The sequence below is a fragment of the Leptopilina boulardi genome, unplaced genomic scaffold (assembly GCF_019393585.1).
Source record: "Leptopilina boulardi isolate dan_hultmark-lab unplaced genomic scaffold, ZJU_Lbou_2.1 LbouV2_60, whole genome shotgun sequence".
Lineage (NCBI taxonomy): Eukaryota > Metazoa > Arthropoda > Insecta > Hymenoptera > Figitidae > Leptopilina > Leptopilina boulardi.
Window position 1 is genome coordinate 1,201,943 of NW_026138006.1, and position 27,062 is coordinate 1,229,004.

General features: G+C 29.3%; 1 protein-coding gene across 1 annotated transcript in view; it reads left to right on the forward strand.

Moving 5' to 3' along the window:
* Nucleotides 1-27,062, forward strand: part of LOC127290356 (uncharacterized) — a 289,039-nt gene that overhangs the window by 119,729 nt on the left and 142,248 nt on the right. Inside the window, exon 3 of the mRNA XM_051318861.1 lies at nucleotides 9,263-9,577. Within this exon, the coding sequence (XP_051174818.1) occupies nucleotides 9,263-9,577 (315 nt within the window). The remainder of the gene's footprint in view (nucleotides 1-9,262; nucleotides 9,578-27,062) is intronic.

The window sequence follows — 27,062 nt, forward strand, 5'->3', positions numbered from 1 at the left end:
ATGGAGGACGATTTTTCAAAAAATGACAAAAATGATTTTAAAATACTTCAAAATTATTACTCAGTGGTTTTGAGGGTCGCTGATTACCAATCTATAGTCAGATTTAAAAAATTCAAAATAGCGTTACCAATGTGGCAGATAATTTTCTAAAAATTTATAAATTAATTAAAATTACTTAAAATCTTTTATCGAGACTAACTATATTCGCCATATAAAGATCGCTATATACAAAGCAATTAACAGTCCTGTTAATCGAATATTACAGTGACAGTACTGTGAAGGTAAGATTTAAATAAAAGGACAAGCAGGAATGGAAATGGGAAAAAACAATTGCCAACTAATCGCGTAAAACAAAGAAATGACATTACCTGAAGGAAAACAAAAGAAATAAATGGCAGAGTCACCACTTAAACAGCGCAAAGAATAAAACAATGGACAATCGCGTTAAACATAGATGACAGTGACAGTACTTTGGAGGCAAGACCGAAATAACAGGGCAAGCCGGAATGGAGATGAGAAAAAACAATTGCCAACTAATCGCGTAAAACAGAGCACTGATGGTCTCTGAAGGAAAAGAAAACGAAATAAAACGATAGTCATCACTTAAACAATGCTGATAATAAAACAATTGACAAACACTTTAAGCGAATATGACATAAATAAGAATAAACAAAATGAATGACAAAACATTGTGACTAACAAGTTTCAGACAAAGGACCCCTCACGTTTTGCATTGAAAATGGCTTTCAGCCAATTTTTCTGAAACTTTGTAGTTTTGTAGTTTAAGGCCTCCTGAACAAAAAATGTTAATGGAAAAACTTAAAATAATGGACAGTTTTTTTGCTACAATGGCTCAAAGTTAAAAAACAATAGCATTATGGGCATAGATTCGGGCATAAACTTTTGTGAATTTAAAACTTTTAAAACTTAATTAAATCTGCTTAAAACTCGTTACTCGGGGGTTTTTGGGGTCGCTGATTACGAAACCGAGTTTTGTTTTTTAAAATTCAAAATGGCGGATCCAATATGGCGGACGACTTTCCTAGAATCTGATTGAATTCGCATGAAACTCATCACTCGGGGGTTTTCGGGGTCGCTGATTATGAATCTGAGGGCTGGTTTTCAAAACTCAAAATGACGGATCAAAAAACATCGATGATTTTAAAAAATAATCATTGAATTCTCTTGAAAATGGTTATTCGGGGGTTTTCGGGGTCGCTTATTATGAACGTGAGGGCTGTTCTTCAAAGCTCAAAATGACTGATCAAAAAAGGTCGACGACTTTTTGGAAAATCGCTTGAATTCGCCTGATTTAAAAGCCAATGACTCCATACTTAGGTACTTTGCCAAATTGTAATAGTTACAGTAACGTTAAAATCGTGATGGTATTGCAGTACTTCTCAAGAGTACGCTCTTTCTGGTCATACACTGGTCTTCTGTCGCCGGCAGCGAGATAAAGACAGGAAACGAAGGAAAGAAACTGCTGCATATAGACGTTCATTCTGCGATTCTCATGCGTTTTCTGATGTGTACGAACAATTTGCTTTATTAATAGAGAAAAAACCCCAAAGCAAAAAAAGTCAAGAATTCAAGCGATTTTGGATCCGTCTTTTTGAATTATTTAAAACGAACGTCATAGTAATCAGCGACCCCGAAAACCCCCAAATAACCATTTTCAAGAGAATTCAATGATTATTTTTTAAAATCGTCGGCTATAGTGGATCCGCCATTTTGAATTTTAAAAAACAAAACTCGGTTTCGTAATCAGCGACCCCAAAAACCCCCGAGTAACGAGTTTTAAGCAGATTTAATTAAGTTTTAAAAGTTTTAAATTCACAAAAGTCTATGCCCATAATGCTATTGTTTTTTAACTTTGAGCCATTGTAGCAAAAAAACTGTCCATTATTTTAAGTTTTGCTATTAACATTTTTTGTTCAGGAGGCCTTAAACTACAAAACTACAAAGTTTCAGAAAAATTGGCTGAAAGCCATTTTCCATGCAAAACGTGCGGGGTCCTTTGGTCAATTGTCAACATACTTGATCACCATATTGGATACGCCATTTGTCATTTTTCCGATCTAACACCAAATTTGGAATTAGAGACTCCAAAAACCCCCGAGTAACAAGTTTCAATTGAATATGGACAATTTTCAAAATTTTTGGTCGCCATATTGAATCCGACATTTTGAATTTTAAAATCTTGTAATTCTGACATCAAATTCGGAATCAGCGACCCCAAAAACCTCCGAATAACGAGTTTCAAGCGAATATGGTCAATTTTCAAAATTTTTGGTCGCCATATTGGATCCGCCATTTTGAATTTTGTAAATCTGACATCAAATTCGGAAGCAACGACCCCAAAAACCCCCGATTAACAAATTTTAGGCCAATTCCGTCTTATTATTGGGCTCAAAATTTATGTGCGTGTATACACGTCATCGACACCCAAGGGGTTAAATGCATTAAATAACATAATTTATTTCTTTATTTTATATATATATATATATATATAAATTTAATTATAATAGATAATATAATAAAATGAGTAGCCTTTTTTTGGCCAGAGTTATAACTAACATTTGTTAGTTATAATTTTATCTAACATTTGTTGGATTGATATCTATTGTTAGGAGTTTAAAAAAACCCAAAAGAAATTAACCTTGTAAGCATAAAGTAATACAAGCATTTGTAACAATTATAGTTGATACGTTGAACAATAACGATAATTATGAAAGAGATGTTGAAGGCATAATGATTTCTTACACCATGAACTAAAGATTGTAATTTAATAATATGATTGCGTAAATGTAAATTCAAATCCTAGTTCATAAGCATTACGCTATCAGAGAAATGCCTAACGTAGCTTTTCCATATCCTGAAGCCATACACGTCCAAAACTTCAATCTTACCCGTTGTACCTTCCGGAATTCTTTTAACTATAATATCTTTATTGGAAAGATATTATAGAAAGTTCTTTCCATGAGTCAATTAACAAAACAGTTAAAGGACGAACATTAGGAAAAAACACTTCCTTTAACCATATTTTTAAATAATCTTAAATCATGATGAAATCTCATAAATGTTTAAAAAAAATAGAATCCAATATAGTAAATAAACAAATTAAACTTGTTGTTGTCCTTCTACTGTAAACGTGCGTCCAGAATTGATTTGCCTTGAGATTTATAGATGTGGAATCATAAAGAGTTTTCTTTGTAACAAATTTGTTAATTTTTCTGCCTACAATTTTGTGTGCCTTTTTAAAGTTATACAACCATTTGGTTCAAGCTTTAAATCAAATATCTTCATTGACAATATCTTTCTGTGCTTGTAGTTATCATTTTTGTAAATCTTTATTGTCTTTCATATGATAACTGGTGTCAACAGAAGTTTTAAAATTATCTAAAACGAATTCACATATTAAAGGATGAAAATTGAGTAAAAAAAATCCACATATTCTTGATACTTTTTCTTTACATGTACCTTCTTTATTTAATGTGTGCGCCATTTAATGGTGTGATTGATTAAACCTTACAAAAACGAAGTTGCATAGAACTCAAGAGCCGATTTCCTGATTTTCCACTTTTCCAAAAATCCATAGCATTTCGTTTATAATCATAAGATAAAGCAAGCAATACGTTTTGAAATGAATCTTTTAAAGCAATTTCTTATTGCGTAATTGAGGAAGGTTCTAGTTAAAATCCTTGAAATTGGACTAGGAGCATATTATAGTGTAATATAATCATAATATTATATATTTTTTAAAAAACTCCTAAAAATAGAGATAAATCAATGTTAGTTATAACTCTGGCCAAAAAAAGGCTACTCATTTTATTATATTATCTATTATAATTAAATTTTTATATATAAGTAAATAAAAACCACAATAAAAAAATTAGCCCTATGTAAAAAGAGGTAGTTCACCCCCAAGAAGGGGTGAAAATGCTTGGAGATTGTTGAATCCCGCATATTTCTGACAATTTCTATTGATTTTTACAGCAAGAGCGAAACGAAATGAGTTTAGCTACGGTTTTATGTATGAACAGGGATAGTTACCCCTGTATATGGGGTAATATGTTTTAGACATTGCTCAATGTCGCAATTATTTACTTCTTTTTGACTCTTTTTCACTCCAAAGGAAAAAAGTGATCAAAGTTTTGCGTGTTCAAAAAGTCTTGCAAATAAAGAAGAGACATGGGGTAGTTTACCCCCGTCAAGGGGTAAGATTGCAAAGCCATTGCATAATTTCACAACCAGGTTATTTCTGTCATAATACAATAAAATAGAGGAATTAACTACGTCATTTAATGCATTTAATTTTTTTTAAATATTTGTATAATGAAAGGGTAGTTACCCCCTGAGATATTTTTTGCATGGAAATTTCAAAGACATGTCAGCTTTATTTTTGAATCTTCTTTACGGAATATAAGTTTTTGTTTATATTTAGTGACATTATACATTTTTAAACTTAAAAGTTGTTTAAAGAAACAAGTTTAACCCCCATATCACTAACTTTAGGGGCTGTTTTTACCCCCTAAATACGCGATGGGGCTCTTATAAAAATATACGTGTCAAGTATTTCTCAAATAATTACAACATCTCACAAGATGAGCGAAATCGATGAGGTACACCTCGGTAGTGTTCCTTGTAAGAATGTACTAAATATATGATAAAAAATGTCTACGGAGCCGCTTTTTTATCCCTTTAATGTATCAGGAAAAATGTACTAAAAAGTTCCGAAATCTTTGATAAATAATCGAAATGAATATTACATTGAATTTATGTATACTTCATAGCCTAACGCGCGCGTAATTTAGATGGTATAAAGTCTTACACGCCGAACGACCTACAGTACCAAAGTGCTCTTGAAGATCCAAATAGACAAAAGAAGCATATCGCGATTACTGGTGATATATATATATTGATCCTTATGGGCTAATTTACCGAAAAAAGGTTATGTTCCGAGAGTGTATCAAACATGTCCTAAAAATGTCCAACGAACTTCTTTGTAATATCCTCAAATAATCAAGAAGAAATTTTTAAAAAAGATTTGTAATTTGATTTTTCTATTTTAATTAAATCATTTTTAATTATCTGTTATATGGGCAAATTTCACGAGCTGGGTTCTTTTTGTTTTAAAAAAAAATTATTTTCAATTTAGTGGCACACTTTTGTCTACCATAAATTATTATTTTTCGACCAAATATAAGTAAATTTTTAACCACGTAATTCATATTTAAACCATATTTTCATTTTTGTGGTTATGAGTGCAGGTAAAACGTATTTTTAAGAGAAAATGTTCTCAAACAAAGTTCCTAACTCCATTTTCCTTAATCTTAAACGTAAAAACATGTTCACAATTAAAATGGAATTTTATTTCAACAAGGAAAATGAGTTTTATTTTAAGATACACACTAATTTCCATTTAAATTAAAACTGTGATGATATCCTTATTGATCTCAATCGTTTTATACTCAGAAAAGCTACTCCAAGAAAGAAATCCTCTCTGTGGCGAAAGAAGGACGAAAATCGTAATTGGAAAAAATATCGAAATTAACAATTTCATATAAATTTCAAAATTTTTATAAGTACCTGACAAGATGTAAATTATAATTATAATAATAATGAAACTTCATGGATTTGATATAATTTTTCTAAATAGAAGTAGATATTACCCCATCGCATCGGTGACTTTGTAGATAATTCATTTTTAAAGAATACTTTCTTAAGGCCAAACACATGTTTGGTAAAAGCAACAAATTTTCCATTTTTTTTAATATTTTAGAGCAATTTTACTTATCTCTTTCATTTTCGAAAATTTACAATACTTTACAACCCTTTAAAAAACACCTCCTTACATTTGCCTGAACCTACATTCATCAAAATTCCACCCGGGATCGTTCAAATATATTTTTTTCTTCAAGGGCTCTTTAAACAGACTAATGAACCAATTTTCTCGTGAAAAATTGTTCAATATCAACCCTTAATGTTAATTTTAGGGGTGAGCATTTTTCACACATATTTATTTATACTAAAACAACAAATTACAAAAGGATATGTACATTTTTTTCGTATAATTTGTTGTGCTAGTCGAAAAACCAGTATTTGGGAACGAGTTACGCACTCGTTACACGTTTTCGCAGAACGATTACATAGAAATGTTAAGTGGCACCAATGTTCTACCACCCAGATTTCTTTTCTTGGATAGCTGAAAATGTAAATTTTATATGGGCGAATGTTAAATAATGATCGCTCAAAAAGTATTATAAGAAAGTTGATGATTTTCAAAAATCAGCAAAAATGTAGTTACACTTATGAATAACTCATTATCTCGCATATCACAAGTGGCACACTTGTCCAATACACATTTTTTAAACCTTCACAACCCATAAATGAATGTCAAAAAACCCCAGGCATTAAAAACGATTGCTCAAAAAGTTATCGTTAAATGAAAATTAGATTTAATTCTAATTACATCAGGAGTTTCTCTATTTCTTCGATTTCAGTGAAGAAATATGTTGTTTAAATATCTAATTTTGCCTAATAAGACCACTTTTTATTTTTCACACTCGTGAGTAGTATTAACAAATGTAAATTAAATGTGAATTGACAATTTGGAGTTTTTTGCTGCACCGATATCGCAATACGCAATTCATAACCAGCTCAAGAGCAACCATATATGAATGGAGCAAAAAATAACAATAAATATAATAAAACATCATGTTTTATTTAATTTATTAATTCAAAATAAATTTAGTCTATATATGTTTGGATAGAATATATTGTTTTAAAGGTAATTTGTCCTGAAATAAATATTATAAACATATAATATATATTTTCATTTGCAAGAACTGAAGTACGTTTTTATAAATGTCGAAATCACTGAAAACACAATTTTTTTACATATTCGGATGGCCAGCTGACGTATAATCCACCATGCTATACCCAGCTGACGTTTTTATTTCTTTAAGTTACGATGTAAACTATCATATCACCAATTTTTAGTTGGGAGGAAATAACTGAAAAAAAATTTTGTTTTTACGTCATTAGAGGGGTGTAACGCCCCAAGTCACCGCCGGTAGAACAGCTGACGATCACGGGGCTAAATGACCCAAGTGCCCCAGTTATTTCACAAATTATCGGTTGGGAGAAAATTGGTCCCGAAAATCTGTCGCTGGCTACCAGAGTACAAGGAAAGTCCTAGTTTACCATTTTTAACTTCAAGTATGCTCAGAACCTTGTTTTATTATTAGTGTAAAGCGATTAGAAACTAGTTTTTCGAGCATGTGTGGTATAAAATAAAGAAGTATAATATAATAAATTAAATTCACCCTACGAAATATTTATTTTTAAAAATCTTTTATGATTACTTTTACAATTTAATTTTGTTTATTGCACAATTAAATTTATTTTTGAAGGTGTGAATGTTGTTTTGATGTTATTTAATTCAGTTATTATTTATTAATATTTTATTCATTCATTCATAGTCCTACCATTCATTTCAACCACCTTCCAACTCCAAATTATTATTGGATACCGACGTCAACATCAAAATAATGTCGAGACTGTATGGGTTCCTAAGGTTGGAAGATTATTAAAAAACAATACGTTCGATACTTACATTTCGATCTTCTTGAAATATTAAATCAGTATTAGATACTGACGTCGAACCGACATTTGTTTGCTGTCATCCAAAGTCAAGTCGACATTATTTAGACATCAAAACAATACCTAGGATAGAATTTGTATTGTCCCTTTAAAAAATAACTCCTCAAATTATTTTTTTATATTTCAAAATTACATTTTTATATTTTTTAAAAACGATTAAATTTTTTACAAATTGACTTATTTATGTTTGTAACATATTTAAATTTTATTATTATTATTAAATATTTTTTCCTTTCATTATTTTGATATTAGATATTAAGATTTTTCGATTATTGGAAGTGAGAAATAAAAAACCAAATCACTTGTTTGGCTACGTTTCGGTGTCTTGGTTTGACACCATCATCAAGCCACTAGTTAAATTAAATTTAATTAGTTACATTAGTAACACGTCTAATTACACAGGTTTACAAATTCGGGTCAACTTTCAAAACCCATAAAGGCAAGAGCGTTTCTTTACGTATTTTTTATACTGAATTCGAATCTATTATTAGATTTTCTGTATCCCGTCAAAATTCAAAATGGCGGAAAAAAATGAAAAATCAATTGGATTTGCTTGAAACTTGTTACTCGAGGATTATAAGGGTCGCTGATTACGAATATCGCATCAGATTTTTAAAATTCAAAAAGTCGGATCCAATATGGCAGAAAAAATTATAAAATTGATCGGATTTGCTTAAAACTCGTTTAAAAATCTGATGTCAAATTCGTAATCAACGACCTCAAAAACCCCCCGAGTAACGAGTTTTTGGTGAATTGAAGCGATTTTCTGAAAAGTCGACCGCCATATTAAATCCGCCTTTTAAATTTTAAAAATCTGACTTCATATTTGTAATCAGCGACCCCAAAAACCTTGAACAAAGTTATGACTTTTTTTATAAGTAATATAGTTTAATTAACAATAACAATTTTGTTAAAAGCATAAAAAATTTTAAATTGCAATTATCTAAAAAACCTGACGTGTAGTAAAAAACGGACTGTGGATTCGAATTCAGCATTAAAATTTACTTTAGGAACAGGTCTTCATTGCTCGAGTCCAAAACCGTGTATTCCTGTGTTATTTGTCAAAAATAACAAAAACAATTTTTGAAGGCGAAGTATCACCCATTGTAAATCAAATTAAAAACTAAATTAAAATTAAAGTTTTTAATTTGCTTTACGACGGGTGATACCTCGCCTTCAAAATTTGTTTTTGTAAGTTTTGACAAATAATTAGAGGTGTTACTAATGTAACTAATTAAATTTAATTTAACTAGTGGCCTGATGATGGTGTCAAACCAAGACACCGAAACTTTGCCAAACAAGTGATTTGGTGTTTTATTTCTCACTTCCAATAATTGAATAAACTCAATTTCTAATGTATTTAAATTTTATTAAAATGGATAACGAATGTAATTTGAATTATTCCCTAAATATTAAATAAATCGTTATTAAAAATTTCATAATAATAGTTAAATAATACGTTAATAAAAAATAATAATAGCTTCTCTAAATCCTGGAAATCTAATATCTTAAAATAAAAATTATCAGTAAAAATGTAACTCCTTTGAGTTAAAGTTAATATGATTAAACATAAGATGTTTTCTATAAAATTTAATAGGTGCGCCGCTTAAGTGAAAGAGAAGGATCAGGCCCATCACCAAGAGAAGCAGCATTTCTTGCCACACTTTCTCAAGCACTAGCTCCTCAACCAGGCGGACGAAGACATTCCGTTGTAACAATTTCAAAAGTACCTCACTATTTATTCAGCAATCGTCGAGATTCTATTGCAGCTTTATCAATGGGAGTATCCAGAGTATTTTCTAGTCGACGAGAATCTAGTACTGGGATCACGAGACCTTCCAGCAATAGTGGTAGTGCTCATAATCTTCAATTAGACATTATGGATGATATAGCTGAAATAAAAGCAAGAAAGGTAAGAATATAGTTAACCTAATAATAAATTGCGTGACTGACTATGGTTGAAACTACCTCTTGAAGTTGTTCAAAAATCCCAAAAACCTCTAGATACCAAGTTCCATAAAAATATAACAATTTTTTAAAAAATTCCCTCCAACATATTAGATCCGACATTTTGTATTTTGAAAATCTAACCACAGATTCGTAATTCGCCATCCCAAAAACATTTATATATACAATTTTTATAAAAATTATATTTATTAATTTTTTGTTTCCGTATTTCTATGCCTTTTTTTGGCTTTTGAACAAATTTAAGGAATAGTATATAGTTTTTTTTTAATTCAAAATTTACCCTTTTTTGAAAATCAAAAATATTTTTGACTTCTTTTTAATAAAGGACAGTTTTTATTTCTTTTTTTACCTCTTAAATGAAACTTAAAATGTTTGCCTTTAATAAACAAACTAAACAAAATATCATTTTTATTTTCGAAATATTAATTAATTAATTAGGGGAGAGGGCCCCAAGATGGACATTTGATATAAAATTTTCGTATAAGTTTTAACGAAATTATTGAATTAATTAATATAGCTAATTAATAACCCCTTTTTAAAGTTACAAAAAGATAACCCTACGTGAAAATTGTCAGACGCCAGCCAATTTTTGAAAGGAATTGACAAACCCGAGAAAACACAAAATAACCCCAAAACTCAAAATCAACAAAATAAATCTCAGAGGAGATTCTGTCGAGAACACAAGTCGAGAAAAGGGACACGACCCTTGAGACACAACACAACAAAATTGGGCTTACCCACGACGACAAATTCACAAAAGACCCTCTGGTGATCCGTCCAAGTCCCACTGAACGCCTTCCCGTCAAGATTATTCCAATGCAAAAACGAAACGATAACCCCTTTTTGGAATATTCTGATGGACCTCAGGTATTCTTGGGATGTACGCCAAAGAATTACACACTACACTCTTTTTAGTCTTTCTTTATTTTTACACTCAAAAACTCTCTCCTACTCTCTACTTTTCACGAGCCCGCTCTCGCCATATTGATTCGCCTTCTCTCTGGATCCTCGTCGTCCTCTTTTTTACACGTTCCGATAAAGGCCGCCGTGATGACGCCACGTCCCGGACTCCTATCTCGACCTGCCCTCTGAACTGCCGAACGTGCGAAAAACCAAACCAACTCGAAAATGGCATTGTGACAAATTACTTCGTCACAAAGTATATATCGACTCGTGATTTTTTTTACTGATTTAGTTTGTTTACATGAAGCTTTTTATATAAACACGGATCGGAAAGAATTATTTTTCTTCCTGTAACACATATCACGTGGATACGTGGATACACTAATAACGTTAATACCAGTGATCTTTTAACGCATGGGAATTTTTGGAACTATTTTAGTATAACTTTAAGCGTTTCTGTTAACAAAACGGACATATGAAAATCGCTAGTATAGTATTGGTATTTTCAAAGTAAGAAATTTCTCTCCGTGTAGCTAAAATCTGCGGACCTTGGCACGAATATCCGAATTGTGACACAGACAATTCAGCTTAGAGCTGGATTTATCGTTAATTTCTTTTCATTAATTATAAAATAATTAATCTCTTATTAAATAAATTAAATAAATTAGATTGGATAAAGTAAATAAATTAATTTAATTAAATTAATCTCGTTAAAATTAATTTTCTTACAATATTATTTAATTTTTAACATTTAAAAAATGTTAGAACTTTTAAAAAATATAATAAAGAAACAGAAAATTGGTTTAAAAATCCTTACTTGATATTTTATTTTTATTTTGCCCGTTTTTTAATGCATTTTATGAAGGTGTCCATCTTGTGGCCACTTTTTTCAAATCGAAATTTACAACAATTTGAAAAAATTCTTTAAAAAATGTTTGTTTGCAAATTAAAATTTTTTCTTTATGGCCATAGGATACCTTATTTATTGTACTTTCATACGGTATGCACCATTTTTAAATATCCTAAAATTTTTGGATTCTAGAGCACAAAATCAAAACTATGTCCATCTTGGGGCCCTCTCTCCTAATAGGTATTAAAAAATGAAATATTTTACAAATAAATAATGTTATTGCAATTCTGAAGCTACCAATTGAAAGCTGACGTAATTCCGCATTTAAAGCCCTATATTAACTATTTTGGATTAGAGAATTTTTATAAACAATTGCAATGTTAGCCAATTGTTTATTAACAATCCACTAATCCAAAATACTACATATAGGACAGGTTGGATGCGGAATTACGTTGACTTTCGATCGGTAAGTTCATAATTACGGTAACTTTATTTGTTTGTAAAATATTTCATTTTTTTAAAATTAATTAATTAACCCCTTTGTTGGTAGAAGGAATTCGACAAAAAGTGCCCAAAATGTACAGAAAATTTTTTCTTCTGAAAATTGGTGTCCTGGGGTTTTTGGGGTCGCTGATTACGAATTCGTTGTTCGTTTTTCAAAATTCAAAATGTCGGATCCAATATGGCGGACTTTTTTTCAAAAATCGTTTAGATTCGCTTGAAACTCTCTACGCGGGGGTTTTCAGGGTTGCTGATGACGAATTCGATGTTAGTTTTTCAAAATGGCGGAATTTTTTTAAAAATTGGTCGGATTCGTTTGAAACTCTCTATATGGAGAATTTCGGGGTCGCTGATTACGAATTCGACTTTAGTTTTTCATAGTTTAAATCTTAGATACAGTCCACTGTATGGCGGACGTTTTTTTCTGAAAATCAATGTTTTTTACTAAAAAATGTGTTTTATTGGGGTTTTTTAGAATCGATGATTACGAATCTGGAGTATTATTTTGACAATTTTAAATCTTCAAAATGGCGAACGATTTTTTTAATAATCATTGTATTTTCTTAAAAAATGGGTTTCTGAGGATTTTTGAGGTCGCTCAATACAAATATAATGTCAGATTCTACAAATTTTGAAAAATTAATAATGGCTGATCAGCCACCCCAAAATCCCTAAAATACTTATATTCACGGAAATCCAATATTTTTAAAAAGAAACCAAGATTTTTGTTATAATTCATCCGCCATATTGGATCTGCTAATTTGAATTTTGTAATTCTGACTTCGCCCTCTAAACAAAAGGATATCCATATCAATGGTCGATATCCTAGAATTGTCCCTAAAATATCTTGGGATATCCATAGGATATCCAAACCGCCGGTCTGTGGGACATCCACAAAATATCTATTGGATATTATATCGCAGGATATCCCTGGGATATCCTCAGGATGTCCGTGGGATATTCTTAGGATATTCACGGGATATTTAATATCTCAACATATATTTTTAAAGGTTAAAATTGTTAAGCTGATATAATGAATTATAATATAATAAAAACAAAAATCTTATGAGCTTCTAATTTATTTTAAATGATGATTTGAAACGCATTTTTCAAAGTTTTTAAATAAACTCATGCACTTAATGTATAACTAATATTAATATTTTGATATGAAGTAAATTCGATCAAAGGAAGGTAAAGAAAAACACATAAAACAGTTTTATGTTATTTTGTAATAATATTAATAGTTATTCGTTATTTGCGGGGAAGAATTTATAATGTTTAAAGCCAATTTATTTTCTGACGATATTAAGCATATAAATAAAGGAATGAATCACGAATGAGAAAAAAAATTAGTTAATAATTTTTCAAATTTAACAACTTTCTCGAAAAACAAGTTGCATTTTATTTTATTTATATAAAATTTAATTCACAGAATATTCTCACTCGTAGTCTCATAATGACTTTAAAAACAGTATCCTGAGAATATCTTCTTGACATCCAGAAGATATACTGAGAATATCCTGAAAATATCTGTAGGATATCCTGACGATATCTAGGGATATCCTGATGATATCTGTGGGATATCCTGACGATATCTATGGGATTTCCTGATGATATCTGTGGGATATCCTGACGATATCTATGGGATATCCTGATGATATCTGTGGGATATCCTGACGATATCTATGGGATATCCTGATGATATCTGTGGGATATCCTGACGATATCTATGGGATATCTGGAGGACATTTATAAAAGTCTATAGAGATATCCAGAAGATATCCTGTGGATATCCTCAGATATCCATGGGATATCCAAAGGATATCCGCCGATTTTTTGGATATCCTTAAGAGATCCTTTTGATATCCATAGGACATCCCTAGGATATCTGCGGGATATTATCAATAAATCCCTAGATATCTTGTGATATTAGGGCGGATTCTTAATCAGCTACCCTATAAACCCATGAGTACTTATTTTTAAGAGAATCCGAACGATTTATGAAAAAAATTCTGCCATATTGGATATATCATTTTGAATTTTTAAAAACTAACATTGGATTAGTAATCAGCGACCCCAAAAACCCCTGAATACTAATTATTAAGCGAATTCAAATGATTTTTGAAAAAAGTCCGCCACATTAGATCCGCCATTTTGAATTTTAATAAACTAACATCGAATTTGTAATGAGCGACCCCAAAAACCCCCGATTGACAATTTTTAAGCATATTCAAGCAATTTTTTAAAATATTGGCTGCAATATTAGATCCGCCATTTTGAATTTTGAAAAACTAACATCGGATTCGTAAACAGCGACCCCAAATACCCCCGAATGGGAAGTTTGAAGCAAATCCGTACGGTGGTTTCGCTGGGGCACGAAAGGGTATATGAAATAAATGGTTGACGCGTCAATGCCACGTCGGCACGAAAAAATTTGATGCGTAAACGCGTCTGTGCCAACGAACGGCTTCATTACTTAATATTTCGAAAACAAAATAAAGGACATTTTGTTTTATTTGTTTATTAAAAGCATACATAAAATCTTTGACATTTAATATCTCGAAAAAAATCGGTATTCTGAAAATTTGTATACAGAACGGGAAAAACCTCAGCTTTCGTTTGCAATTATTTATTTTAAAAAACGGACCGATTTTAGTGAAAATAGCAAATTTGTGTTTAAATATAGAAAATAAAGTTCAAAATTTAAAAAAACAAATTTCACCATTAAAAAGAGCATGAAAAAACCTTCGTAAAACATACCTGCCAAAATTTTTTTTATTGCATTTATAGACAGTATACATTCAAATAGTAGTCGGTGTCGGGAAAAACTGATAAAATTGACCCCCCTATATCTCCCACAAAATTTCAAAAAAGTCAAAAAAATTTTTGCGGATATTTTATTTATTTATTTTATTGGAAATGAGTTCCTAGGGCTACTTAGCCCTCCAAGGAACAGGTACATAGATATCGTTTTAGTTCTATAATATTTTTTATGAAAATGTGTGAAAAAAATAAAGAGACAACGAAGAATTTACATAAACTATAAGTACTAAAAAAAAGTTAACATATGAGATGATAGAAAATAACAATATTTAGATCTTTTTTATTATAGTTGAAAAATACTATAAATTACATTTTTAAGTTCTAATATATTTATTTGGCTTATATCTTGATAGAGTTTAGTCAATAAAAATTCAAAAAAGAATTAAAGCTTGTATCTATATATAAAACGAAATAGATTTAAAAGTAAAAATTACCAGTATGTAATTTCCAAATGTTGATTTTCGCATTTAAACAGAAAATTAAAAAATAATTTCTTAAAGTACAACTGGTTTGTTGCTTCTCTAATCGTGATCGGTAATTTATTCCATAATCTTGCTCCTCTTACAATGAAAGATTTTTGTATTTTGCAAGTACGGTGTTGAGCTATTTTTAAGTCAGATTTTCTTTCTCGAAGCCTGTTGTGTATTATTTCATTTTGGTTTCTAAATTCGAAAAAGTTTAAAAGGTACTGTGGAATTTTATTATTAAATAACGAATAAATTAAATTTTCCATAAAGAATTGTCTTCGTGGCGTTACATTTAATAACTCTGATTTCATTCTATATTGAGTGATATGTTCCATTTTTGGCAAATTATAAATGAATCGAATACATGCGTTGAAGGATCTTTCCAGATTAGAATTTAATTCATCTGTTATACCATCATAAAAAATGCAACAATAATCGTAAAAAGGCAATATAAGGAAGTGATTCTTTGTTCCTGTTTAATTGTTGGAGTACCATGTAGGTCTTGTATGAAATCCCACATATATGATCTTTCCAGGATAAAGTACGATCTATTATTAAACCAAGGTTCTTTATTCTTTCACTAAATTTTATAGGAATACCATTCACATTAAGAGAATTTAAAGTTGACTACAGTAAAATCTGATTATACTATCAGATAGGACAACAATTTCCCCAAGTTTCACTTTTTTCGAAAATCAATTTTTCAACTCAGGACAATACACGTAAAACGCCTTATATATGTACATATATATATGGGGTAAAATTCCTGTAGCGTACCAAGTGAAAAAAAAGTTGATCGGATCGGACTGGAACTTACACATAGTTTAGCCCTAGGGATGAGTACTAGACCTTTTCACCGAAAACTTCTCTTTCGATTTTCTAAAACCTTAACCCGAAGGGTTAAGGTCCTTTTGACCCACAAAATATGTCGCTATTTTGATTTTTATTTTAAATTTATGTTTTTGATTCAACAAAATTTATTTTTTATTTCTAAGTATTAGACATTTACAAAACTATGCACATTACTACTAGAGGTTACCACGTCAGTAAAAAGAATTGTTCCAAGTTAAAAAAAATGTTGGAAGCTTATTTTTATGACCTTAAATAAAAATAATGGTCTCCTTCACGTTCAAAGTTACTTTATTTTAATTTAAAGCCTTTTAAAAAATCTGATTCTTTTTAAAAATGTGTCACGTCCCAAGCAATGGTAGACTTTATTTATTGTTAAATAAATAATTGAGAAGCAAGTTTAGCTGATTACCAGATTCGTAAGATCGGCATTTATTTATAATGTAGGATCGCGTCACTTTGAAAGAACTAAGGGTTCTCGTTAAATAAATTATATGCACATTCCCTTTTTAAGACGATTTATTGTCTAAATGTTTCATAGAATAACAATTAGATGTACTTACAGTTATTATCTTGGATTCAACTGACAATTAACAGGCTGCAACCGGCTGAACACGGCTGCCACACAGGTTGCAATTATAAGATTTCAGTTCGTTAATATTCACTCATATACACGACTTTTAAACTTTATTATAATTATTAATGTTTTTCTAAATGTTGCATTCACGTTACAGTACCTTGACACAAAAGAAACTTGTTTCTTTATAACGGAATAAACTTGCACCGAACTGGAAAGAGAAACAATTAATATAAAGAAATTATACGACAATTATGTAGTGTCGAAATTAGATTCAATTATGCAATTTTATTCCGTACTTTAGGTAAAGAAACGAATTTCCTTTGATAATTATACTGACTCTAACTGCAAGATACACGATTGAAGTGCCGAACTTAACAATGAACGTGTTAACGCGTCGAAGTTAATGACATTTGTTCTTCATAATTCAGGGGTTTATATATTAGTTAATTGCATAGAATTTAATGGGGGTAAAACACGTGCAAGAGCCAAAAAGTAGAAATCACGTTTTTGAGCTAAAAGATAGAAAGCACGTACAAAGTATCAGATTTCAGTAATAACTAATACATTTTCAACTCTTAAACAAAGGTTGATTTATAACATTTGAATTTATGTAACTATCTTATCGACGGTAAACTTAAGACAACTACTCATTGGCTACTTATCATTTGTCTGAATAATAAAGTTTAGAAGCGCGACAATCGGACAATTATCATATGCTTAGATAATTTACCGACCGCTGCTCTAATACCTACATGTTGCTAGATTTAAATTGAATTTTAGTCGTATCTATAATCAATAATAAGGTTTTATACTTTATAATTATTAATTATACTATATAGTTGTATTTAATTAGGTATAAAGTGTTTTATTAATGAAATTATATATTTATGATAATCGTTTTGCATAAATGAAAAGAGAAATTAAATGGAAAATTTGTTCCCGGGATGTAACAGTCCTCCCTCCTTAGATCTTTTAACGTCCCGATAAAATAAAATTTTAATTTTTAAAGAGAAGTTGTAGTCATAGAAAGAAAAAGGATGAGTTTCTAAATTTTGTTGATTTTTGCTTCTGATTTAATGAGTGCAGACGTATGTTTTGTCTTCGCGTTGAAACGTGCCTTGTTACGTTTATCAGTTTTTCTGAGGTAAGTAAATTCCTTGAGATGCATAGAACCTTTGCCCTTGAATCCTTGTGTGGTTCTTGTGCAAACTTGTTTATTGCCATCATTTTTGACGCCGAAATACCGAGTCCTGTCTCAGACATGTAAGTTTTCTTTTATTATTGTTCTCTTGAAAGTCTCTATTAATTTATTTGATGTATTTTTCATTATTTTTTTATTTGCTTTGTTTCAGTATACAGTCTTCTTGCTCTCGATTCTGTGGTCGACGCATCTTCGATTTTAGTGAAAAAGAATGATTTAGCATACGCATTTGATAAAATTTTGAAATATTTTTGTAATTTTTTAATAATAAAATATATTGACTTTCTTTCATCCTTATTCCTGTCTATTTTATTTCGTTCAATTATTTAATAATTATTCAATTCTTTGTAATTTAATAAAAGATTTTATGTTAATATATAAGTTTAAACTTAAAATATTATTGATTTTTGATGAAAATTGCTTTTTTTTGTAAATTATTTTCTCTCACACATTCATATTTTTATGCATGTATTTATGTACATGCATCATAAATTTAGCTAGATGCTTTTCATTGCTGTTTTGATTGAAATTGCTTGGAATTTCAATATTCAATGACTTAAATAAGAATTTTATTTTGTAATTATTAATTATTTTTATTATTTTTACTATAAATTGTGAATATCGCCGATAACAAGAATGTTACCGGAAGCATAATACAATTTAATATTTTTCTTTAATTCTCATAAAGAGATATTACCGTGATTTTTCTGGTTATTTTGTCCAATTTTATATTCTTGAGATCTTATTTAATACTAATTATTATTAATTTATAAGTCATTAAACATTGAAATCTGTTGCGAAATCATTTGTATTTTGATTTGAAGTGACAGCTGTACAATTTCATATAACAAGGTTGCTCTAGAGGCATGCACACTCTGGTCGTTGTGCGCGCGTCCAGTGCAGCCATGTTGATGCGCGGTTAAGTTTGAATTACATAGTATACTTGCAGTTGACGGATACATTGATCGATGTTCGCGGTCGATGTTGTGAGCTGGTGAAGTTTTGTTTTGTTCATTTGAAGAGTGGCGCTTATGTAGTATTAGGATCGATAGGTAATTGGTGACCAATAAATGGAGTTTCCATTTGTAAACATTGTTTTAATAAATATTAAAGATTTTTAAAATTTTTAGGGGGGGGTATTAATTTTATAGGTGTAATTGTTTTTGCTGTTACTTTCAGGTTGTTGTGTATCATTAAGCTTGTGGCGCTCTGGCATGGTTGCTTCGCGTGAGTTGCGCGGTAGAGAGAGTGTTGCGTATTGTATCTCTGTTCTTGTATACGTTGTACGGTTAACTTTACTGTTTACGTTATGTTTTGATTTTATTTTAATTTTAATAGTTTTTTTTTTGATGGTTATTGATTGCTTTATGTTAGTTTTGATATTATTTTTAGTTAATTGACTTATTTATTGTTTTCTAGTTAATTTTATTAAAAGAAAGAGGAAAGAAGAAGGCGACCACCATATCCCCTTCCTTCTTTTCCTTCGTCTTACTTTTTTTTATAGTGGTCTGAAACAATTTTCTTTTAAATGATTGCGCCTATAGCATGATTCGCAACTGTTGGTCCATTTGTATAGCTTAATTTTTAAAATTGAGGGACTGTTTAGACAAAACACATATGTGAGTTGTTTTGTCTTTATTTCTTGTACTTCTTCTGAGAAATAGTATATTTTGTTTAGGATTTTAAGAATTTGTCGCGCCGCTAAATGTTCAGCGTCTTTAATTTTTCGTTGATTTTGACCAACAGTTGTGAATTCATTGGCATTGTTTAAGTCTTTGACAATGCATTTTATGTTGTACTAGTCACTAATACTTGCGCGCTACGCGCGCCCTTGTTTTTATTATTTAAAATAGAATTATTTGAAAATTAAAGAGCTTCTAACATTATTGTAATGTTAGAATTAAATTTTTAGAATTTTCTTTTTGTAATATAATTTCAAAAAAATTGCTCTGCTGTTACTGCAATGCATTTCTACGTTTTCTTGGGTTGATATTTATTTGATATATTCATAATTGAAAATGTCTATAAAAAATCAATTATAACTTTCAAAGAACATTATTATTATAATATTAAAAACCCGAAAAATTAAACTCGTTTCATATAGGATTTTAATATTTATTAAAGCAGTATTCCTTAAACATTTGAAATTTATAAAAAAATTAATGTTTGTGTTCTAATTTTGGTTATATTAAGGTATCATTTTAAACAAACAACATTTCACATTTTAATAATGAAACATTTCAACAATTTCTATTATTTATCATCAAAAATGTTCAAGTATATTTCTTCTAATTCTAAACATCCAGTTCTATGAATTTTGAAAACAAAAGATTCAATAAACGAAAATAAAAATTTGTTCCACTTATTCGCTTGTGTCCATTTAATTATAATATTTTTCAATTTTGAAAAAATGTCGTAATTTATATTCATATATAATAAAGATTTTTTGGAATCCAATAGATACATGGAATTTCTATGATCTTTTTAATTGCATAATAATGTATTTACCATCCATGACAAACTTAACCATCAGTAACTTACAAAAAGGTTAATATTTATCTTCAATTTCACTGCAGAAAAGGCAAAATGAAATTGAATAAATATTCAGAACTATCATTTTCTCGAGCATCACTAAATACCGAAAATTTTGTAGAAGAATTTCTGTCAAAAAATTAATTTCCAAAGCATTTCCGTCAAAAAATTTATTTCTGAAAATTTTTAGGAAATCTTCTCACGTGGATTCTTATATTTGTATTAATATATAGAATTAATCATATCAATTTTATTGATTAATATATTAATTTTTATATAATTATAAAACTATATAAATTCTGTATTATATAAAATAATATTTTACAGTTATCTTACAGTAATATTACATGGTAATGCAAAGGTAATACCAAAATTTTTTCCTACCTTAGATTCGCAAGATATAATATCGATAATTTAAAAAAAAAATAATTTTAATTTTGGAAACATACTTTCTTATAGGAAATTGAATGGCGCATCTTTTTGTTCTTTAATTTTTTGTTGTAAAACAAATATTTTAGAAGATAATAACTACAAACTGAAAATTTTAAATTCATAAAATTAATTAAATTTTAAAACATAAACCATCATATCTTTGGTAATTATTAAAGGATTCGATTGATATATCGTATAGAAAAGCAGTTGGTTTTAAAGAAGGCAAAAATGAAATAAAAAACTTAAAAATGATCAATTGTTTAACAATTTTCCTTTATTAATTAAGACTTGTCAGAAATTCTGTTTTCTTACTTTTGCAGATAAAAAGTCTGCGGGGAACTTTAAAATTGAGAAAACTTGCAGTGAGAGATTAGTTTATTAGTATAAAAGGAAGTTTTTTGGAACGTTTGAAAACGATTCGTCAAAAACTAATAAAAATATTCATAAACTAAAAAAATTCGCTACGCCGTATACATAGCTACGTCAGCAGATGTATACAGTTTCTAGTTTTTCCTGTGTTAATACAAAATTCCAATGAAAACAATAACTATTTACCCATCTATTAATTTAACAATTATTTATCAATAAAATTACATTTGCTTTTACATTAATTTTTATATTTTTATTTAACAATCAGAATAATAAAATTCATTCAATTATTAAGTACTTTTGACTATCAAACTGAATAACATTTAATTATTATAAGACTCACATATAATTTTTAGTCATTTGGAAATATATTAAAATTAATGTTTTATATATAAGTTAAAAGTTTTATTCTAAGACGATAATATAGAATAGAACATTAATATTATTCAATTTGATTTTATAAAATCAAATAGTTTGCATTTCTTATCACAGTTTAATATTTTTTTAATTTTTTTACGTCGTAACAGTATAAAAGATTACAGGACCCTGCACAAAATACATTAAAAATCCCTTTTCCGTCAAATAGTTTGGAACTTTGTGACAGTGAAGTTGAAGTAATTCTAAGCAAAAGCTCTCTGGGTCACAACCCCAATTTCCGGGCCAGCTTACCCGCTAGAAGCTTTTAAGGTTAAAAGAAGAGAGTTATTTCTTCCTACCGTTCTACCTAAAAAATTCAATATTTTCCTTACTTCTTTGTAAGTACGAACTTTGAAGTACTAAAAATAATAGTGTAGTTTTTAGTGTAGTGTAGTGCACTGTAGTGCAATGCAGTATAGTACAATAAAGTACAGTCTACTATATTCTGTCATAGTGCAGTGCAGTGCAGTAAAGTAAAGTATGGTAAACTAAAGTACAGTATAGTATAGTACAGTAAAGTATAGTATAGTACAGTATAGTATAGTATGGTACAGTACAGTATACTACAGTATAGTATAGTACAGTACTATCCTATATTATACTTTACTGTACTATACTATACTGCACTATACTATATTGTACTGTACTCTACTATACTGTAATTTACTGTACTCTACTATACTATACTATAGTATAGTCTGTTATAGTGTAGTATAGTATAATATAGGATAGTACTGTACTATACTATACTGTTGTATACTGTACTGTACTATAATATACTTTACTGTACTATACTATACTGTACTTCAGTTTACCATACTTTACTGCACTGCACTGCACTATGACAGACTATAGTAAATTGTACTTTATTGTACTATACTGCATTGCACTACAGTGCACTACACTACACTAAAAACTACACTATTATTTTTAGTACTTCAAAGTTCGTACTTACAAAGAAGTAAGGAAAATATTGAATTTTTTAGGTAGAACGGTAGGAAGAAATAACTCTCTTCTTTTAACCTTCAAAAGCTTCTAGCGGGTAAGCTGGCCCGGAAATTGGGGTTGTGACCCAGAGAGCTTTTGCTTAGAATTACTTCAACTTCACTGTCACGAAGTTCCAAACTATTTGACGGAAAAAGTACTGTACTGTACTGAACTTTACTTTACACTATAACCTTATATATATTTCCAAATTTGCCTTTATTCCAATATAATTAAACCAATTTTGCTTTAATTCCAATATAACTAAACCAATTTCCAATTTTGCCTTTAATCCAATATAACCAAAACAATTTCCAATTCTGCCTTTATTCCAATATAGCAAAATATATTTCCAAATTTGCCTTTAGTCCAATATAAATAAATCAATTTCCAATTTTGCTTTTATTCCAATATAACCAAACCAATTTCCAATTTAGCCTTTATTCCAATATAACAAAACCAATTTCCAATTTTGCCTTTAATCCAATATAACCAAACCAATTTCCAATTTTGCTTTTATTCCAAAATGACCAAATCAATTTCCAATTTTGCCTTTAATCCAATATAACCAAACCAATTTGCAATTCTACCTTTATTCCAATATATTACATTTGAAATAATTTCATTCCTTTAATGAAATATGTTAATTAAGATAATCCAAGAAATAAATTTATGCTATATATTTTTGCCATTTTTATTTTCTCCTTCAATGTTATAAAACAGTAATATTGTTTACTATTAAAAACATCCGTAAAAACATTTATTGAACTGATTCACATTTGGAGACTAATCTTTTCAATCCAATCAAGTCAAATCTTTTGGCATGGTTAGGAGAGGATATTTTCGAATATTTAAAAAATTTCATACTGATCGTACCCTTTAATGTAATGTTGTATATTAAAAACCATAAATACATAAAGATATATTACACTAAACAGAATTAAAATTATTCAAAAATTTCACTATATACATAATTTTTTATATATTTATTACTTCTATTATCTCCTAAATATATTTTTACAGAATCAAATGATTTAACTCTTCATAATGCAACATACATCTGACCGTGATTGAAGACATCTCTTCTCAAATCAATGGATATTCTGTTGAATGTTTGCCCTTGAGATTTATTGATATAGTCATTGCGAAAGCCAATTTTATAGGAAATTGTCTTCTTTTAAAAGTAAATGGATATAAATTTTCACAATATAGAGTTACTCTATGTAAAAAAACAATATTTCCACTCTTATCTCCAGTCAATATTTGACATTTAATAACATTATGTGATAAATCTAAAATAATTAACCTTGTTCCATTACATAAACCTTCATTAATACTAAGGTTTCTAATTAGCATTACAACTGAATTAATTCTCAAATGTAATTCATGTGGTGGTAAAGCAGGCGGAGAGAGAGTATTTAAATATTCTGGTAACAAGACTTCCGCAAAACTTCCATTATCACAATTTTCAGTAGAATCAATACTTTTATACATTGTTTCCCCATTACTGTCTAAGAGACGCACCACTCTCTTATTAATATCATCAACGTCAACGTTTCTAGGTGCTAAAATTGCACACACTGCCAACTCTCTAAATTTATTCTGTTGTATCAAATGACCATACATTTCTTCAGCAATATCTACATTTCCATGTTGAATAATATGTTCTGGTAATTTAACATTATCATCTACATCATTTAATTCACCATTGCCCACTTTGAGTAGAAAATCTACAAATTCCGTCTCCTGTGGTAAGGCTCTCATATTTTCTGTTAAAGTGTATTTTTTGAAATGTTTCCATAGTTTACTGTTCTTTATGGATAAATTTACTATTTCTGATCTAGTGCCTCGTTCTTTAATTGGCAAAGTTTGTCTAAAATCTCCTCCTAGAATTACAATTTTACCACCAAAAGCAACATTTGATTTCATTATATCTCTTAATAGATAATCCATAATTTCTGAGGCATATTTTGGAGCCATTGGTGCTTCATCCCAAATAAAAACATCTATATTTTTTAAAAAGAGTCCCTCTTTTGACTGAACTTTAATGTTTGAAGTTGAATCACTATACAGTGGCATATTATCATTTAAATCTGCATTTGATATTGATGGAGTAGAAAGAATCAAATTAGAATTTACATCATTTACTTTCTTCATTTACTTATTTAATTTAGATTTTAATTGTGTTATTTGCTAATTTTTTATTTCTCTTTCTTTATTAATTTTCTTTAAGTTTACATGAGAAGAATTTGTATCATACTGAAGTTGTTTTTTTTCATATTCGGCATGGAGTTTATTTTTTGTTGAAGAGTCTTCTTCATCTAAATAATTTGATGTATCTTTTTTACGTTTTAAGTTTTGCCTCTCACGATAACTTTTTTGAATCTCAGCTCTACTTTTTTTAACTGTTGTTGATGCAATATTTTCTTCTTTTTTGGATATGGCATGAAGTTTTTCTTTTGTCGAACAGTCTCCTTCATATAAACAATTAAAATTATCAATTTTACGTTTTAATTTTTGCCTCTCACGATAATTTTTTTGAATTTCAGCTCTACTTTTTTTTAGTGTTGTTGATGCAATATTTGCTTCATTTATCTTTTTCATAATTATCGGGCAAGATTCTCTACACTGTAGTTGTTTATCTTTTTCTGTTAAAAGACAATTCCAGTCATATTCAACTCTGCAAGATCTACTATTAAGAACTTGAACAGATGGAAAATTCCTTAAATGATTGTTTTTGAACATTAACATTAAATGATTTCTCATATTACAATAATAGTAATTGACAGAATGGGGCATAATATTAAAATATAGCGATGTTCCGAATGCTATTGCATATATTCCACAAGCAAGACTATTTTCTGGTTGTTGATCAACAATTGTGAAAATTACTGGTGGTTTAAAAGGATATAATCTAATTAAAAATTTTTTCTGATCTTCATTTAAACATTTTTTGTTAAGACTATCAAAAATGTAAAGGCTTTTTCCATCATAGTAAGTACAAATCCAATGACACATTTATGAGAACCACTAAAAAGTATTTGAATGTGCTGCTTATTTATCTCGATTGGATATATCATATCAAGTGCTTGTAAAAATAAAGTATTTTGCATATTATAAAATAAATTTGATTCTCTTCCCAATAACTTTTGAAATTCAAACATATGATCATTATTTAACATTTGTCCTTCAGTAATTACAATACTTAAATCATTATCACTCAAATTAACAATTTCTCCTTTGTTTGTCATTGCTTTTTTTATTTAAAAAATTTACAGATATAACGAAATTGAAATTTAGAAGATCAATTTCAAATTTTGCCTGTATTCCGATATGACCAAATCCATTTCCAACTTTTCCTTTAATCCAATATAAACCAACCAATTTCCAATTTTGCCTTTATTAAAAAATGACCAAATCAATTTCCAATTTTGCCTTTAATCCAAAATAACCAAAACAATTTCCAATTTTATCTTTTTTCCAGTATAACCAAACCAATTTCCAATTTTTCCTTTTTAGGGTTCCGTACTCGGTTCGGAACCCTATTAATATCGGTTTTTTTGAAATCGTGTACCCCCCCCTAGCGGCCACACAAATTTATCTAGAGAGCTGAAAATTAGTACACATATGTATTTTCGCGTGTAGATTATAGGCAAAATATAGCGAACTTGATTGGAATTGATTATCATAGCGTTGTCAAGGAAAAACCATGAATTTTTACGAAAAATGCCTAAAAATGACTATGTACCCCCCCCTAGCAGCCACATCTCTTGACATAAAGAGCTCAAATTTTGCACACTTACGTATTTTTACGTGAAAATTACAGGAAAAATATAGCGAACTTGATTCGAATCAATTTACATAGCGTTGTCAAGGAAAAATCAAAAATTTCGAAAAAAATGATTTATTCTCCCTAGCGCACACAATATTCAACCCAAATTGTTCATATTTGCTGTAAAACTGTATTTTTGCGTGAAAAATACAGGGAAAAAATGTAAGCACGATTGGAGTTGATGATCAATTTTTATCAAATTTTTGAAGAAAAATGATAAATTTAAGAAAAAAATGTATTTTTCCGCAAAAAAGTTGATCTAAAGTTATTCAAATTTATATATTTTGACGTATTTTTACGTGTAGATTACAAAAAAATATAGCGAGGATGATTGGAGTTGATTTTTCTGGGTCTGTCAAGAAAAAACTGATAATTTTAGAAAAAATCATGAATTTTCTCCCAATAACGGAACAAATTTTTTCTAAAGGGCTTCAAATTTTCTATTTTTACGTATTTTTATGTGTAGATTATAGAAATAATTTAATAAACATGATTGAGTTCATTTCTTCAGTCGTTACAACTCTAAAATAAAAAAAATCGGACAAGTGCGAGTTACACTCGCACTGAAATCGAGGGTTCCGTACTCGAAGCGAACTTATTTGGTATAAAAACAAATGTTTAAAAAATATGTGTTGTATGACAACTAATATAAGTGATATGAAGAGGAACAATTTTCTTGAATTTTACAA